At 45.9% G+C, this 19,599-nt stretch overlaps 1 protein-coding gene across 1 annotated transcript; it reads right to left on the bottom strand.

Moving 5' to 3' along the window:
* Positions 1 to 706: 706 nt before the first annotated feature.
* LOC119656309 (odorant receptor 33a-like) lies at positions 707 to 19,159 on the bottom strand. The gene is made up of 3 exons (XM_038062757.1): positions 18,402 to 19,159; positions 13,205 to 13,565; positions 707 to 763 (listed from the first exon to the last, which is right to left on the bottom strand). The coding sequence occupies exons 1-3, from the start codon at positions 19,130 to 19,132 to the stop codon at positions 707 to 709; spliced, it is 1,149 nt and encodes a 382-aa protein (XP_037918685.1). The 5' UTR covers positions 19,133 to 19,159.
* Positions 19,160 to 19,599: the final 440 nt, after the last annotated feature.

Raw genomic sequence — 19,599 nt, 5'->3', positions numbered from 1 at the left:
ATGGGGATCATCTAGGTCAACTACATATTATACACAGGCTTGTGTAGAGAAAGTAACTCTACATCAGCCATCGCTTTTTGCAACTAAGGGAACGTTCGGCGGAAAGGTTCCCGGACGTTGATATCCAACGGTGTCCCGGAAGTAGGAAACTGGACTACTGTGGTATCTAATGCTACAAGAGATAATAGTGGTCTTCAGTTCCAGCCCTCAGCAATGCGACGACCAAGAGGAGGATAAAAAGTTAGCAACCGGCTAGGACGGTAGGAGCTGTGTCTGGTTTAGGAGCACACCATCCATCCTCATGTAGGGGGCCGAAAATTCTTCGGAGAATTTTTCTCTTGAACGCGACCAAAAGTTCGCAATTTATTAATATTTACACAAAATTAAACTAGAAACTTTTATATTGTGAGTCATAAATTAATGCATTTATCATAAATTGGATTGAAATGGTTCTTAGCAATTATGTTTGATGGAAATTCTAGTAGAAACCATTTAAAAGATTCAAACAAACTTTATGCACTTTTTTGAATAAATAATAAACGAAAGTGAGGCGTGCGTGAACTAATTAGCAAGTGTAAAGTCTTATGACTATTCTACAAAGTCCAATAAATTTGGTATCTGACTTTAAAAGATACATTGGTATGGTTTCTCCAATTCGTGATTTTCATAGTCCAAGTTGGGGCTGGCTGTTGCGAAGGAATAGTTTTTATTTTTTGCTGAAATTGCTGGCAACCGTAAATAACGAATATGAAATCTTCATAATCTGCAATAAAATATTCAAATATTTAGTTTAAACCTTAATAGGCTTGTGAGTAAATTAATTAAAATCAATAATATGAGGGAAATTAGCGACTTAAGAAACTTACTTATCTAAGGACTATGGACTCCCTTTTTGGCAAAATCAAGGAGAGAACCACATCCGTCTACCGTTTGCTTTGAAAATATAAGCAAGTTTCAGTCCTATATTCAGAAGCATCCTTACTGTTCGCTGCTAAAGCCTCCCTGAATTTCCCAATTCATTTTGGAAGAGGAATATTGTCGGATCCGCCATACTATTAACATAGTATGCTGGTCCCAAGCCCAGGTAAAGGAGGAGGGTTTGAGGCAACGTACTCTGTACTATCCTCAGTAAAACAAAAATAAAATGCTGAGATCAGGGAAAGAGATAAATAGAGTATAGTTGGAGTTATTCTACTATGCTAAATCCTACCTGATCTCTCTTGGTGACAGGCCCCGCGACAGGTCGACCAAGAAAATGCATAGAATGTCGTTACAAACATGATCGGATTGAGTCACAAGCCTCGGAGAAATGCTAGGGCGTCCACCTCAGTCGACGCGGCAGGACGGGCCCCGGTCCTGTCGAGAAATGGGCAAGGGTTCTTGACGCATGGACGGCGTCAGGACGTAAGCAAGTTAGTCCGCACACAACGAACAAAACAAATACGTGTCTAACCTAACCTATGAGACCATCGCACCTCAACATCGGCCGTTGATTGCCGTCCTGCGAATTAAGCCACCGATAAAACAGCGTGAGGAATGCACTGGCCCGCCGCGCATTAAATGGTGGCGATTTGGTGAGAAGAAAGAAGAAACGGTCTCACTGATACGATTGCCAACCATTACGAATGTGGAAGAATCCTGGAACCAAATGAAAGACACGATCCACAAAGCGGCCTCTGCAACCCTCGGGGTCACCAAGCCGGGTAAGCGGTACATCAACCGAGATACTTGACTTTGGAATGATGATGTTGAAATGAAGGTCCGTGAAAAGAAACGCCTCTACCACAAATTTCTCGACGATAAAACACCTGCTAATTGGCAAATTTATAAGAATGCCAACCGGGAAGCAAAGAAAGCGGTCGCTGTCACCCGAGCGAACCATTTCAAAAATCTTTACGATAAACTGGACACTCGGGATGGCGAGAGAGATCTTTATCGACTTGCTAAAAGCCGTGATGAACGCACACAGGATATCGAAAATTTCTGTTGTGTTAATGACAAGAACGGTACTTTGCTTACCAACCGTCGAGCCGCAACGGATAGATGGCGAGAATACTTCGAGCAGATTTCAACTGAAGAATTTGCTCATCCTCCACTTCCGCAATCATTGCCGACATTTGGAGCAGTTCCATCAGTCAGCGCAACAGGACCTGATGACATCGCATCTGAGCTCTGGAAAGCGAAGAGCTGGGACCCAACACTGTGGCTCAGTGAATTCTTTAACCGGGTTATTCAGGAAGGAAGAACACCATCTGACTCGCAAGAAAGTACCACAGTTTCAATATGGAAAAAGAAAGGCAGTCCAGCAGAATGTTCAAATTACCGTCCGGTCCGGTTACTTTCCCATACCATGAAGATTTTTGAACGCATTCTTAACAACCGTATTCGCGAAATCGTTGAAATAACCGTGAATCAAGCCGGATTTGACAAGAACTGCGGAACTACTGACGCAATACACGCTGCACGGTTACTCATGGAAAAACCGTGAGAAGCATCGCCCTCTTTACATTGCCTTTCTGGATCTAGAGAAAGCGTTTGACCGTGTACCACACGAACTCATCTGGTATGCTTTACGACAACACTTCGTGCCAGAAGAACTCGTGCGCTGGGTTCAATTGCTCTACCACGATCCGAAAAGTAAAGTTCGAAGTGTGGCGGGTGTATCAAAACCGCTTCGTGTCTCTGTTGGTGTTCATCAAGGAAGTGCCCTCTCACCACTCCTCTTTGTCCTTGTTATGGTCACCGTCACACGGGATATCCAACGTCCAGCGCCCTACACACTGCTTTATGCAGATGATGTCTTCTAGCATCTAATAGCAAAAATGGTCTCGAGAAATTTGTCCAAAAATGGAATGATCGCCTCATGCAACACGGCCTCAGATTAAATTTAAACAAAACTGAATTTTTGACGACCGATCCCCATGAAACAGGCACAATCACTGTCAGTGGCAGTGATCTGCCCAGAACTGAGCGATTTAAATACCTCGGGTCAACGCTATCAGCCAATGGAGAACTGCGTTATGAAATTGCTTCACGCATTAACGCAACCTGGATGAAGTGGCGTTCCACAACTGGTGTCCTTTGTGATCGACGTATCAACGAACGTCTCAAATCTAAAATTTTCCGCAATGTCGTCCGTCCAGTCGCTCTCTATGGCTCTGAGTGTTGGCCGACCATAAAAGACAATGAACGGCGTCTTGCGGTAATGGAGACGAAGATGCTACGTTGGACTAGTGGCGTCACACGTTTAGATCACATCCGAAATGAGGATATCCGCGATCGTTATGGGGTTGCACCGATCGTGGAAAAGTTGCGAGAGAGGCGTCTTCGATGGTATGGTCACGCAGTTCGTGCAAACGAGAATTCACTTGCCAAGATTGGTCTGAACATCGAAGTCGATGGTAAACGACCAAAAGGCAGACCTAAGCAACGGTGGCTTGATACGCTGGATGGGGATTTGAAAGCCTCGAGATTGCACCCAGATCAGGCATTCGATAGAGCCAAATGGCGAAGCCGATCACGACGAGCCGACCCCGCTTGTGAACGGGACAAAGGCTGAAGAAAAAGAAGAAGAAGAAGAATATTGTCGGATCCAAGGGCCTCGCTCCCTTCGTTATTAGCTTCCAGTAAACATGCAATTCCAACTATGGAACTCACAGGACTTCCATAAATGGTAGTTATGGTAAATGAGAATAATTTCCAAACTGTGAGAGTTGGCGGCTTCATGTTGATTCATGGTCAGGATAAAAGGTTATATATGTGGTTATGTGTTTCTATGTAGGACAAATTTCTGCCTTTAAGGCTGCCATTGCTGAATGTTACTGTTGGATTCCCGGGGGTTGAAAACGCCAGAGATGTGTTGAAGGTTGGTTTTATTAAGGTGATTGATTTATTTACCTAAACTACCTCCTGTTTCGGCTGGAGCCATGGAAATGTTGTTTTAAACACTTACCTAGGAACGATATATATGACAAGAGGAGTTTTCGTAAAAGAAGGTACGACAGCAGTGAATTTTAGCCTTTTCGTTGGCGATACTGATTTTAGGACATAGGCAGGGTATTCCCAACACCCGATGAAGCGGATACGGGCAGCAGATAGTGTAGAAGCAGGTAGGATGGAAAAGAAGTACATGTACTTGCAAGGACGCTACTAAACTGTTCTCGTTCATCAGAATAAATGTAGGAGCTCCCCACCAACCTTAATGAGCCACTGGGGGATCAACCGAAACGGGAGATAAAGCTTTACGCAAAGATGTTCCTAACAATCTTATTAAGCTCTGTTTAGAGTTGTTTATTCCTACTTTTGCACCTTTCCAGAAGTTTAACGCATTCTTCAAGTTGCACCTAGTATTTACCCAATCTTGGTAATTTGTGCTTCTTTGTATAAAGATTGTGTTTGACCACCACCGTGGTTGACAGATTTGAGGTGTTGGATACCTGAGCGGATTCGTCATGGAACATTCTATGGTTGGTAGCTACTTTTTCTCCTCCTTGAGCCTTTCTCCCGTTCACAAGCGAGGTCGGCTCATCGTGATTTGTTATGCCATTTGGTTCTATCAAATGCCTGATCTGGATGCAATCGCGAGCCTTTTAAATTCATATCCAGCGTATCAAGCCACCGTGTTTCGGCCGACCTTTTAGTCAACCCTAGCTACTGGAGAGGGGCCACCAACGTTTCTGTTTCCATTCAAACCCATGCTGCCAAATATTTGTCCGATGCAATGAGAGCAGTTGTTGGGTTGGTGCCGCGAATTTTGGCCTCCATGCACGTCCAAAAACTGACGAAGAAGTCTCACTAGGAAAACACCATTTTTCTGCTTGCTCTGAAAAAGAAGCTTAGGGAAAGTAGTTGGTCGCAAGTGGCCAAAATTGTTAGTTAATATAGTGTTAAACTTTTTTTTTCATTCACGTATTTTGTTAGATAGTATTGTTACTTTCATTTTGACTCTAAAAAAGTTGATTAACATCGGGGTGCGCAGTCGCATGCACTTAGTAAATTTTTGTGCAAACTTTGGTTGGAAGCTGGGGCACGAAAATGCAGTGTAAATGCAACATCCAGTTCGGCGCCAACGACGGCAGAAACCACGTTTCCTAGCTATATAAGTTCACCAAAGCTTTCGATTCTCAGCCCATTAATGCAGATACCGAGAATAGTGGCCGGTCAGATCGAGAACCTCGGTTTTCTTGGTGTTTACCATCACTGGATTCTACCTGCCTCTCTTTCTAAATGCAGGGGCATTTTTTCGTAAAGTCCCATGACTCGGTGAGAGGGCAAACAGATGCTGTCAGCGTAGTCGATGTATTTGAAGACATTTCTCATAGTTCATTGAACTCGTCCACATCCTGTTGACAAGGCAACATGAAGAACGTAGCCAATAACAAGAAGAAATAATATCGATGACAAGATGCTGCCCTGGCGGACGCCACTTCGGACCTCAAATTCCTCTGAGATTTTACTTCAGCACAGCCTCCCACCCCCATTTTATGTCACTCTGAAAATAGCTGTTAATTTCTTCGGAATTCTCTTCTCTCATTTGTAATCGATGAAGAGCAGGTACAGCGAATATCTAACCTCTGCGTACTGTTCCAAAATGATCTGTAGGGTGTTGGTGTAGTCAATGCAGGAGGATCCAGAGCTGGAGTTAGCCTGCGTTCTGTTGGTCAAGCTTTCGAGAAATTCTCTGATGCTTTCCAGGATTATTTAAACTATTATCTTTGGGATGGAACGGGTGCCTTTTTTGAAATCTTCACGATCATCTTCTTCTTTCACTCTCTGGGAAACGTCTCGGATTCGTAAGATTTCTGCAGAAACTGCAGGTACAGCGATAAGTAACTCTGCGAGGAGGCCTAGTAGTTTTATTTTATTTGAGGGTATTGAAGCCCAAAGTGATATCTTTTCTGTTTGAGGGAGTGTGCCATACCTGTATGTCACATATTACATCCACAAGAGGTGGAGATTACATGTTTCATCTACAACAGCAGAAGTTCCATCGGAACCGTGGTGAAGTGTTCTTTCCATTTCTTTAGTTGCGCGTCAACGTGGATGAGAAGTCGATCGTTAACCCCTTCCACATGACCATTGAAATATTTGCGACCACATGCAAGCTCTTTCGTGATGCGGTATACACTTTTGAAATCATTGTGTTCTGCGGCATCTTCCACTTCTCTGACTAGCTCAATATCAGATTCGTTGAACTTTCTGAGATTTCATTCGGTATCGCTGTTTGAGTGCTTTACACTCATTATCATAGGCAGTGCTCAAAAGGGTCGTCAAGCCCTTCCATTCATCCATCTGCTTGCACGGTTACGCAGTTAATCAGATCGATACCATGTCCCATCGAGACGTGGCCGATGATCTGTGTAGCACCCGAGAAAAGAGCTTTTTTTATGTTGGCCCAATTCTCATCGATATTTTCAGGCGGGTTAACCAGTGTATCTGCGTCCGATCAGCAAGATAGCTCTTCCAAAAGCGAGAGGCTGACGCGTCACACAACAAGCAGTCAATGTTGAACATACCCTCGTCCTGATTGGGGGTGGGGTTGAGCAACCATACTTTTTTTTTTTGGGAGTAGGGTAGGTGAATGCGTTTACGCACAGAGTGTGCGACTCCCGCAACAGCACGCTGGCGGACTACCAACTAAACACCTACCTGCCATCAGAGAACTAGCCTGGAACCGTTTGACACATTACTTCGGGCTAGCCCTCCCGCTCTCCCGGCTTTGGGAGCCTTCAAGTCAGGGAATTCCTTTCACCAACGGGAGAGGAGGGGAGGAAGGGAGTTGTTAGTTCAGGGAACCCCTTACCGTCCGATCCCTCTGCCAGTTGAGTTCAATCTTCTTCGTAGTAAGAAGAGCCCGAACATAATGCGCAATACGATTCCAGCTGCCAGCGCTCTTCAGCATCTCTCTGACAATGTTGTCTGGAGAGAGTTCCCTGTGTCTGCATAAAGCTGCTGGTGGAGGCCGCCCCTCTCGCAAGAGAAAAAGGTGTGTTCAGCGTCATCCGCCACTCTATTGCAGAACACACAATCAGGAGATCGCGCCTTCCCAACCTTGTGCAGGTAAGACTGAAAACCCCCATGCCCACTTAGAAATTGGGTAAGGAAGTAATCAATCTCACCGTGCTTTCTGTTCAACCATGGGTCTAATTTGTCGATGAGCCGCGCAGTTCACTTGCCCCTTGCCAAGAAAGTTGCCACTCGTTAAGGGTGCGTTGATGTTCTTCACGGGCAACCACCTCTCTTAAGTTTTCGCCCTTACGGCGATAGATAGCTTTGCGCTCCTTGGCAAGGAGGACAACGGGGATCACTCCCGCAATCACCATCACAGCCGGTTCGGAGACGGTGCGATAAGCAGACGCCACTCGCAAAGCTCCCCGCCTCTGCACTTGAGCGAGGCGTTTACGATGCACCTCCTTGTCAAGGGCGTCAGCCCATACCTCCGCACTATAGAGAAGGACGGACTGCGTTGCTCCCATGAGGAGACGTCTCCTAGTTGATATAGGGCCGCCGACATTCGCCATTAGCTGACTCAAGGCCGCGACTCCTGCTGTAGCCCTGTCCGCGGCTGTTTTGATTTGCTCGAAGAAGCTCATCTTCGAGTCGAGCATTAAACCAAGGTATTTAATCGCTGGTTTTGACTCTATAGTCAACTCGCCGATCGATTTGGGACGCAAGGTCGGGATTCTCCTTCTGGTCAGGATGACTACTTCGGTTTTTTCCAGCGCAAGATTGAAACTGTGAGCAGTCATCCATCCGCTTACCCGTCGCATCAATATGCCAAGTCTGCTTTGCGCCTGTTCAACAGTGCGTCCGGCAACAAGTGCCGCAACGTCGTCTGCATAACCGACCAGGCGCGACTCTTCGGGCATATCGAGTCTCAGCAGACTATCGTAGGAAGCGTTCCAGAGGTTCGGCCCTAGGAAGAATCCCTGCGCTACTCCCGACGTGATTTCCATCCTCCTCTGGCCCTCTAGCGTCTCATAGAAAAGGGAGCGGTCTTTCAGATAATCCCTCAATATCCGCAAGAGCTAGCTTGGCATGTGAAAGGAGTTCTCTAGTGTGCCTAGCATATCTGTCCATCTTACGGAGTTGAAGGCATTTCTGACATCAAGCGTTATGAGGAGCACTATCCGTCGAGATCGGCGGCTCTGTGCCCCGGCTCGATTAAACGCATCTACGACCTCCATAACAGCATCCACTGTAGATTTGCCTGTTCTAAACCCGAAGTGCCTTGCGGATAAGTCCCCGGCAGCACGGATCGCTTCAGCGAGTCTATCCTTGATGAGCTCCGATTTTCCGAGTAACAAGCGTATAGCCAAGTCCCCACGAGTCCTCATTCACCTCATTAACAAGATTTTGCCAGCCGCGAGCTTTGCTTTTATTTATAGCGAGACTCCTTTTTGCTGATCTATATTGTGCCTTTATGGCACATGCTTCCTCGTTGGCGTACAAGCGTTGTGCCAAACGACGGAGCTTATGACACTCCTTCCGTAGGTCGGCAATTTCTGCCGCCCACCAGTACATAGAAGGCTTGTCGCGCCTGGGGCCTCTCCAGGGCATGGAAGCCTCACACGCCGTCGGTATCAGATTCATCACTGAATTTACGACGGTGTCAGCTGCGACACCACCACCCCCCGGAGTGCCCCCCAGCGCAGCCCTACCTGCTCCAAGAGCTTCGACGAACCTTCCGATGTTCACCCTCGCGACATTCCACACGCAAGGGGAACGTCGTGTTGGTGCTCGCCGGCAAGTAGCGTCAAACACTTCGAACGCAATGTACTGATGATCACTTGCCGAGAAGTCTTCTAGGACTCGCCACCCGTCCACCGGTGATGCCAGAGATTCCGAGGCAAAAGTGATGTCTGGAATGCTTCCTTCACAACCTGGGCGCCGAAACGTTGGCTTGGATCCGGTGTTTAAAATTACGAGCCCGGTTCTCGCCGCCATTTTCAGAATCCGTTTCCCTCTGGAGTCTGATTGAGGCATACCCCATTCAAGAGCCGTGGCATTAAAATCACCGCCAACCAGGATTCGTCCCTCCGTGCTCGAAACGGCGTCCTCCAGAGCATCAAGCCGGCGCTGAAAGTCCGGAATCGACTCATTCGGCGTCAGGTAAACGCTAAAAAACGTTATCCCTAAACATCGGATCCAGACAAATCCGTCTCCCCGGCCTTCGGCAAGAACACGAAGTCGAACGTCGTCCCGAACCCAGATGGCAGCGGTGCCTGATAAGTCGAGATACCATGAGGACGGGTCCTTGTTTCGGTATTGCTCGCTAATCAGCACTAGATCAGCATTTACTTCCACAGCGAACTGTGCTAGCAACTGGTGAGCGGTTGCACTCCGGTGCGTGTTAATTTGCAAAATGCGGATCATGGCGTTCGCACCCTAGCCCTCTCCAATTCCGCCCTGAAGATCGGACACCGTCCCGAGTCCGCAGTGTGTGCCACGCTTTCGCCAGACGAGCCACGATCCCTGCAGAGAACACAACTCTCGCTTTCCTTGCAAGTCTTGGCCGCATCTCCGGCATACTGTCCTCCTGACCGGACCCTTGCAAGCTGCTGACGTGTGTCCATAGTCCAGACACCTGTAGCACTTGGTGGGGACTATCCGCATTCGTACCCTGCATACTACCCATCCGATTTTGATTCTCCCGCTGTTAAGGAGTTTCCTCGCATATTGCTCGGGGACTTCCACCACGGCGAGCTTTTGGCCTTGAGCATTTACAGAGGTAATACCTACCCGGGCATTGGTCACCTCTGGACATTCACGCTTTAGCGCCTCCTCTACTTCGGCCTTTTCTGTGAGGCAGTCAAGATCCCGTATTTCTAGAGAGCACATGGGTTCTAGGCTGGAAACAAGAGCCTTCTCCCCCAATAGCCCCTTGATCGCTTCGCAGAACGTGCTCTTGTTGGTCGTCTTTGGGTACAGTTCGACGAGAACTCCACCACTCCTCGTTTTCCGTAGCGAAGACACCTCTGCTCCGTTCTCTTCGGGTTTCATCCTGTAGCGGATTTCACTAAGGACTTCCGCAAATGTCTTGCCTTCCGTCAGCTTAATAAGCAGAGCCGACGGTCTAGTCCTTCTTCGTTTCGTCGTTTTTTCCGCTACTGGCTTTGGGTTGGCAGCCTCCTTGTTTTTGGACAGACGTGTCTCTGGCGACGGAGTCCGTTGTTTCTTTTTATCCTTTTTCGCCTTCTTTTTTAGGGCCTTGGAGACTACTTCGATAAAGTCTCCTTCAGGCACGTCGTCCTCTTTTCGCTTTTTCCCCAGTTCACTTTGCAGAGGGCTATCTGCGGTCCGTTTGACGCAAGCAGCATTCTCAGCGGGGAGTGCGACTGTTTCTGCTCTACAATCGTCTTCCGCTGCTTTCCACGTTCGTCTATAAAAGGAAATGCAGTCCAGTAGTTCCTCCAGTTCCATCAGCCCGTTTTTGACGCCTTTGCAGACGTTCCTCTGAAGGAACGTTGCCGACCGCATACGTTTCACCACTGCTGCGCACTTTCTGATGAGCCTTTCCTCTTCGGCTCTAGCGAGGACGGTCCAATGCACTTCCACTCGATTTGTGTCCAAATCCATCTGCTCAGGACTAGCGTTTCTCACTGAGCTTACTTCCAAAACAGGAGCACTGCAAGGTAATGGAGTTGCCATCTCCTCACGGTCAGTCACGCCACTTGATGAGGCTTCCTCTTTATTTTGGGCGCCCCGGTGTCTCATCGGGTATATCAGCCCTCGTTGCCTTTTTCACTGATCGCTGCGGTGAACGACGCATTTTTGTGCTCCGCCCAAACGCACCCAGCTCTTCCGCTTTGTCTGTTGCTTCGTCGTTTTTTTTATAATTTTCTGAATATTCTCCATGAAAAAGGTACCAGCGCATCGTGTGCAAGGGAGCGGGCCGCAAAAGTCAAGAACGGGTATACCCTCGGGGACACAGCCCCTACCCCAGTTCCCTAAGGCCTGACCTACGCTTAGCTGATCCCGGAATTCACGGACGGATCAACGCTCGCTCGGGGCAACGCGGTCTACTAACACCGGTTCAGTGCACACTTCCCGACCAGGGTCCCGAAGGGGCTGGCTCCTGATACACGTCGCAACTACCACCTTGGCAGAGCTACGCTCACATCACCCCGTCGACGCCGACAGAGAGTTGTCGACGCCTCATATCATGGTAAGTGTGGTCCCAGCAACCATACTTACCATGATATGAAAATACCCGTCGTTTGAACCACCGTAACTTTTCAAGCGTGCTGACTTCCGCGATTTTTCAACGAGTTTTGAGAGAGAGAAAGGCTCTCGTCTCTCCCTCTCTTTGTACTTTGCTTTACCCCTGCGGGGATAGGGTTCAAAATTAGACCTTAACGGTTTGACATGTAAATGGCTTTGCATTGAGAAGCCATGACTTTTTTGAGGTGAACCGGGGGAGGGGGTTACCGCCGCAACGGAAATTCGATTCAAAATTTAGGTGGGTGCAGTCGATTTTCATCAAAGCTAATAAAATATGTATTCTTGTTGAATTCGTTGCCGGTTACTTGGAAACCCTACGTACTACCCTGGGCGGTTCCCTCTCTTTGGGTTCTAACGCTGTAACTGTGGACCGTTTTTAGATGACGCACAACCGTTTAATCGTTCGGGCATAAGTGAGTACCCCCCACCTTAGAGGACCGACACGTACAACGTTCAGGAAGAGCAAGGACTGCTATCGCAGAAAACACCGCATGATTGTAGTACTCGTGCGGTTCGGCTCACTGTTCCAGGCCCTTTTATAAGTAAAGTTGGTTAAGCTAAACTGTTCGGTCAACTAACTGACGGTTGATTTCACTAAGCAGCAGTAGACATCAGCTGCTGCACCAGTTTCGTTGCAGAACAATCTTCTCTGTGGACCGGTTAGCAAATTCCAATTGACTTGGCAACTGGATTCCTGTTGAATAGTTCCTATTTAAAGTAGATGTGCTTGTCCGCATCATTCTGTACTCTGTCTAGGACTCTGTGGAGGGTAACCTTATGTTATACCTTGTTTGCTGCGAAATGGTACTGGCTGTTTTTCGTACCACGAGAACCCGGGACCACATATGTAATATCGATTTGAAGGACCTGATACCCCTGGGTGTCTAGGGTTCCTTCAATGCTTTTGCAGAAGTTTATGACAATATTCAACAAGTAACAAGAGAACGTTCCTTAAGAGATTTTTGCATTTCCTAAATCTGGGCCATCTCTTCATTCGAATGTGGTAGCGCATCTGAACATTTTGTATTTTTGGCAATTTTTCTGTATCTTGGACAGATTCTCGGAAGTGGGAGAATTTCTTGAATGTGAGGCACTTCTCTTTTCGAGCGAGGTGTGGCTCTAACAATTTTGCATTTTCGGCCTTTTTTGAGACCCGCTGTTTTGGATTTCGGTCAGTCCCTCCGACAGATTTTCAGTGATATCTCGTATTTCCCGTGCTTTTCCGACGGAGACTGTCTGTTTCAAACGAGTTATCGTCAGCAGGGTTTTAACGATTTTATCTTCTTGACCATGTTTGCTACCCTGACCTTGTGCAAATCGTCAATTTTACTGGATTTTGGCCAGGCTCTTGGCCGGTGGATATCTCGAGTTCTCAGTTGTGGTAGTGTAGTAAACGTTTTTTCATATCCTGAATTTGGGTCTCCAACTTTTTCAAGCGTGTGCGCGTCTAGCACCGAAAGTGTCAGACACATTATTCCATACATTTATTATGAGAGTAGCACATCGCAGAACCACATGGCGCAGAATTTTCTTTCAACATTTTCATATCACTGAAAAGAGAACTGTCAAATCGACAGCAATGACCACGGCCAATCAACTACAGACATGGGTCCTCATGAGCTTAGTCCAGTCGTCTCTTGGAACGCGCCTGATGAATACTTTCGTCTGTGCTGTGCTGGAGTAGGTGGAGTGGAGTAGGATTATTGGCTAGTCTTGTCGAGTAAACATACCATAGTTTTCGAGATACTGTCAGAAATCTTACTAAGGTACCTTAGATGCTATGCAAACAGAAAATGAATGGTCTTCAATGAGTTCTTATTTTCCACATGTTCTTAAAAAGGATTCGTCTTAAAGAACTGGTAGCGATTCGTTTCAATGACCATACTATCGATTGATTTTAAGCTGGACTGCCGGACTTTGTAAAATGTTAAATTTTTTTTAGTGGAATCCCCTAGGCCTAAATAGAAGTTCTGATACTCACCGATGCAAAAGTGGCCAATGTCACGGGTACCACCTTTCCAGCAATAATTACTTTACTTTTCTGTGTCAAGATCATGAAAATGATCATGAGTTTCTTGAACTTGATCGACTCAGTTGTCCAATCGGCGGAGTAGATTGAATTCACAAACTCATCCGTTGATGACATAAATTCATTTGAGTAGTAGCAACAAGGAGCAATCTCGATCATTTCCGCCACTATGAAGAACAGTCCAGTAAATATCTCAGTTAGTGTTAAATTGTAGAGAAAGTAATCCAAGATGATCATGCAGATTACAAGACAAGATCCGACAAATTGGAGCAATATTGTGTACGATACAGTTCCTTGAAGGATGTCGAAGATCCTGTTAAGATAAATGAGATATTTTTCTGTTAATGTTTTCTATGTTTAAAGATATTAAAAAGAGGTTCGTGCGCTGGTAGTTCAAAAGAAATATTGAGATAGATTAAGATACCAAAAGCTAGCTAATTCTATCCAGGTCAGGTTGGCCAGTATCGGATGTGAGAGTCAATCAGACGGAAGCAAGCTATACGATTGTTGAACGCGGTACCTTACTCCTGTGCTATCGGTTTTTTTTAAAAACCTTATTGAAATCGAATCCATGACTTTATTTCCGGGGATGGAAATCTTCAAAGGAGATTGATACATATGTTCTAGTGTGTGGTATTTGCACTAGAACTATCCCCTAAATTTTGTCTTCTTCCTCGGGGAACCGCAGCGAAGTGTTACGTCGTGGACATGGCTATAGTCTCTCCTTTCGCCCTTAATCTGCCTCTCTCAACTTGCATTGAGTCCACCCCACCATGTGCATAAATGCAGTTCTCCTGGTACGCAAGCATTTTTTTAATTATACTTTCCGCTGCTAATGGTTTTTTCAATGGCTTCTCTAAGGTCCTCTTTCCCCAGGGATATCTAGGGCACTTTAAAGGCAAATGCTCAGGGTCCAGATTAAACCTATATAGGTATTTATACCTATTATTGATGTTGAGAATCAATCCATGGGGACATCAATCTTTTTCCGTCCGTTCCTCTTGGTTGTTGTCACCTGCTCAATAATGGCCGATCAGAGGAAGAACTGGGCCTATCTAAGATGCGATTCATAGATTACCAAAATGTCAATAGGAATCGTCCCGGCTGCCGCGTAGGGGACGGTTCTAAAACCACAGCACGCTCTTAAGTTGGTCATTCTATAAATCGATCTCATTTGAGCAATGTATATGGTATGTAATGTAGGCCTCCAGACTGCCACTGCATTGAAAAGTATAGAGTCCACCACTCTAGCTACAAGCAGTCTACGAGTGCATTGCATCATCCTTGCCAGGGTTATGTTGATATTGGGTCCACTAACAAATCTGCAGGCCATCCAACCCTTCCTGTCATTTTTAAATGACTCCTGCCATATCAGCCTTTGGTATTCTGTATTCTTTTCAGGTAGATTCATATGCCAGGACATTCATCGGGGCCCATTTCAGCAATAGCATATGCTGCCTCGCTTGAGGTTGTCCTGAAAACGCTGGACCACTAGCATCACCAAGCGGTAAGTCATGTTTTAGCATTTTATTTATTTAATTGCAAAAGATATTTGAGAATTCAGTCTGCTGAGGACCGTCAAAGTAGAGCCCAGAATTTGGAAGATCTAAGTTCAAGGCATACTTCCATGAAAAACATCAACGGGGCAACGAATGGTATAGACCTGCCGTAGTAGGAAACTCCACACCACTCGGTTTTGTGGGGAGGTTCAATACCTCCAACTGTTGTCTGGTGTCCTGGCATTTGACACAGCTTCTCTTCGGGGGATTTTTCTCTCGAACGGGGCTAACCGTTTGCAATTTTTCTTGCTAAGAACCCAACGTCTCCGAGGAATACATCAGAATTGTCAAAATGGGAGGCGAGTTGTTTGATTCCTGGTAACCAGTGTTATTTGATGTTGTTGTTACTTTCGTTACTGGTCCCGATGTGGCCATTGCTGCCTGCTCAAGACCACCTGCCGTCTGGTCGACCTGGATGAAGCCACTTTGTATATCTTGCGTTTTTATTGCCATGTTAATATAATCAGCATAACCAGCAGTTCGGTGGGCCTGAAGTGTCTTTCTTATTTATATTGGTGTCGCGGATCACTTTTTCCGAGCGCAGGTTAAAAAGGATGCATGACCGAGCATCCACTTCTCTTAGACCGTTGTGGACAGTGCAAAGTCAGGAGGGTGAACCTGCTGCCTTTATGCCTTTATCTGGCTTCACACTTTGGTCGGGGTCAGCCTTTTTGATTGGGTCCGATCCATTCAAATCGATTCAATGTTTGTCCGTCTGTCTGGGTGTAACAACACCTGATTTACTCGAAAACGGCTGAACTGATTACCACAAAATTTGGTGAGAACATGTGGTCTGTAGAGTGGCGCAACTGTGTGTTGAGTTTCAAGGGGGGCTCCCCATTCAAAAGTGGGGTGTTGAAAGGGGTTATTTTTTTAGTCCATGCATGGTTGGAAATTATTTGGATGGTTCGCTGCGTATGGGGGGTTCTTCCGTAGATGTTAAACTCCACCTTCCCATCCTGGTTCATTGTGTTAACGGTCAAGAAATGGAGGCTGTGATCCATTTCCGTCTCCATTGTGAAGGCCATTTTCTTGTAATGATTGTTAAGATCTGCCATTTAGTTCTGTTTATTAGCCAGCCTGTTGCGGCGATTATTACTCGCATTTCGTTTCCAGGTTTATGGATTTTTGGGAGGCATCCGGTTTTTGGAAGGGTTGGATTAGGAATTCTCACCATTGATAGGTTTTCAATGATATCTTCGCATTCCTTGATTGTTTTTTTAAACCACTTTAAGGACTCCGAGAGGGAAGTTTTCGTCAATTTATGGAAGTTTCCGTTGTTCAACTTGTCTATGATTACCTGGTCGTACTCTTCCCTGACCCTGATGACAATCGCATGGCCCTTATCCGTATTTACGTAACTAACCGGTTCGCAATCCAGTACACATTTCCACAGTTGGTGCGCTCTTGCGATCAGCTCTTGCTATAGTCATTTCAAATCTTCCTTGACTTGGCACAGGTGTTAAGTCTTCGCCATGTGCAGCGACTGTCCACCCTTGACAGCTGCTAAAGGAACCACCAAGGAACTGGCAAGAACAGAGCCTTTCTTAGCCATTACGTTGACCCGCTTATTCCCCTCAAGGTTCCTATGACCGGGACTCTTGAGAAGGGTGGCTTTGAACGTGTAGGCCTGACTGTTCCGATCATCTCCCCTCTGCCCCAGTAGCCTGAGGGATGTCACCGCTACAACACCTTAATGGCCAGCTGGCTGTCGATCTGACGCGCTGGGGCTGGGGTTCGGATCATGCCTTAACCATCTACAAACTTCCAATATTGCCTGCACCTCCGGCTGGAATACACTGGTGAATCCTGGAAGGCACCTTGGGTTGAAGCAGTCCGTTAAGAATGCCCAGAGTTTTTGAAATACTTTGTCTAGGATGTTGCTATGGCTTTGCTGTCATATGTAGTCTAAGAACACTGTATGCTATTTTATATTTAATGTGGAGGTTCAGGGGGAGTAGGTGTAACAGTTGCATTGAGGCTACTTCCCGGCTCCATTTTATTTTACTTCTCGCTCAGCGCCTCAGACAATAGAACGGTACATTGGTATGGGAAGAACCAGAACTATGTACTTCCAGAGAACCATTCTCGGCCAAAGGATCGACCTGAAGACAAACGAAGTTGTTTATATTCTCGACCTTGTTGCCCCTCTTCTTTGTGTTGTACTTATTGATCAGGTTTATTGCTTGTGGTTTCTTTGTGATACAGTTTTCTTCCTTTTCTTCTCGCATTGGATGGCTCTGTTTACCTTGGCTCTGCTTTCCTCAGCGGCGCCTTTTCGCCTTCCTGTAGCGTAGACTGGAGCACAGTTTCATCAGAGGTTGTATGGATGCCAGGGGTGAGTTGGAAACATTAAAGTCTGCCGAGGGCATGGTAGATCAACTCAGGTTGGTCTGATCTTCCTTCAACGATGTCTGGGAGAGAACGTGACTAACTTTGAACTGGGTGACTGTGCTACTATTGCTCAATAAGTGTGTTTTCTAGCTGGAGGAGGGGACATGATGGCGTTGAGACTCTGGAACAGTTTGGTGTTTAGAACCACCTCCACAACTACTCCACTCGCTAATTCTTTGGTGATGCGACATATGGTAGTGAAATAAATATTTCGGCTTCTTTGACCTCTTTTTCGATGGGCATGTTACCTTTGTACTTGCACGATTTTGCACGAGATCAAAGCTTCACTCGCACCAGTAATAAGTGGCTTCATTTGTGTTCGCTCTTCGTTTTGCTTCCAGTTTTCCAAGTCAACAGTGTGACGTTTCGAGACGTGGAAGATACACTGGAGAAGTTTACCCTATTTTACTTCTTGAAATATCTAAGGTGTCACTTAGCCGTTCAAACGGTACTAACTCTTTCCTCTGCTTATTTCGAACGTTGTTGTAACCGTCTGTGATAGGATGTGTGAAATGGATGATGACATCTTTATTCAAACACCTCGAGTAGCTGATGGCATCTGCTTGCTCTCGCACCGGGGCATGGACCTAGGCTAAATGGCTCTGGATTTGGAAAGACAGGCAAGTAGAGTTGTACAGAAGATAAACACCAACAAAACCATGGTTCGCAGTCTGACAGATCATCGCACCATCAAACCCTGTCTGCTTTATTAGGCTAGTGTTTTTTCTATGTTGCTATATGGGAGTAGTACAGGAAAGTCAATTCTACTGTCATCCACACGCTCCAAGTTATCGTCAATACCTGTTTGCGTCGTATCATTGGAGTACGTTGGGCTGACACTATCTCCAAAGGGGAACTTGGTCGGCGTACAGGCCTGCCGATTGTGCGCACTGTGATTGGAGGGCGGAAATGGCAGTGGATAGGTCACCCATCAAGGTGGAGCAACAATTGCATTGCTGGTTACGCCGTGCAAGATGGTCGACGAGTGGGTCGCCCCCGTCGTTTTACGCGGAACAGTGGGGGATGAGTGTGTGCACTTCGGGAAGTCGTGGGGGGAGCTGAGGGGTATTCCAGACAACGGGACGGGAGCGATTGCGCGTAGGTGTGGTTGTCGCGCTATTCCCCAGGAAGAGGTAAAAGGTAACCATATATATTATTCACATTATATTTGAATGGCATCTCACAATTGGACTTACTTCGTAATTAGTCGATGATCCTCAATAGCTTCAATCAACTCCTTTTGTTTTTGTAAATCAGATTTCTCCGGATCATTGCACAAACTTTCAATACGATACATGAGAATTCGTAAATGAGTGTTCAAAATATTTAGATAAACCGGTCCGGTGGCATCATTTGCTGCTTGCTGAACACAGAAAAAAAACTGGGCTACATTCTGGTATAACCAAGTGATCCAAAATCGAAAAGCGCTGACACGCCAATCATACGGTAGCCAAACTGGGAAAACTAAATGTTGACGTCCTGAGAGCGCAGCCATCAATCCAAACAATCCGTTAACGAGCAAATAGGAAAAGCAAATGATCAAGGTCAAGCGATTGCAAGTTGTGCAAACATTAGCCATTTCAGAACGTTGGGCTTCCGTTGACGGGCGAATATCCAGTTGGTCCAAAATTGGCCGAATCTGGATTATCTGAAGACGAGTCCTTAAAATAATGATAGTTTTATAGCCGCAGATAAGCAGGCACAAACTCATGCTCAGGTTATCAAGCAACTCCTTGAAACTGTGAACGATGAACAGCTCTCCGACGAATAATATCGAACAAATCCCATTGATGCTGGAAAGGACGATAGCTGCATGAATATATTGATAAAAACGATACTTTTCCACTGAATAAACTCCTTGAAGTTTCCAGAATGACCATAGAACTTCCAGGGCTTTATATGACTGTAAATTGGGGATAGCTCCCATTTTCTTTAACGAGTATTGCTGACCTTCTCCGAGGAAAACTTGAAGACAGACTAAATGATTTTCAATTGTTGAAGTCCTGAAGTCCTTGTCATGTGACAACTGCAGATGTTAACTATTTAAATCCTTAACAAATAAGGCTAAGAATGCGCTGACCTCGAGATTTTTTTCTACATATTTTTGGGTACCATTAATAAGAAACTTTTACATAATGTTCGTCATTGGTGAACCCACATTAGCAGTTAAGTAATTAGAAGTCAAATTATAACGAATTTTTATGAATAATTAAAGAGCCAAGTTAAATACTTTTCAATCTACTCGATTTTAAAGTTTGGGGAATCCTACCCGGTGCTGAGAAAAAGTTAGAAGATTAGGGCGGAAAGGAGCGCTGGATTTTTTTCAGGAGTTTTCGAAATAAAATATGCAAGACGGCACTTATCTTCGATGTTGAAATTTAACTTCCGAATATT

This window comes from Hermetia illucens, chromosome 4 (genome assembly GCF_905115235.1).
Source record: "Hermetia illucens chromosome 4, iHerIll2.2.curated.20191125, whole genome shotgun sequence".
Classification (NCBI taxonomy): Eukaryota; Metazoa; Arthropoda; class Insecta; order Diptera; family Stratiomyidae; genus Hermetia; species Hermetia illucens.
This window is presented reverse-complemented; position numbering and strand designations above follow the sequence as displayed.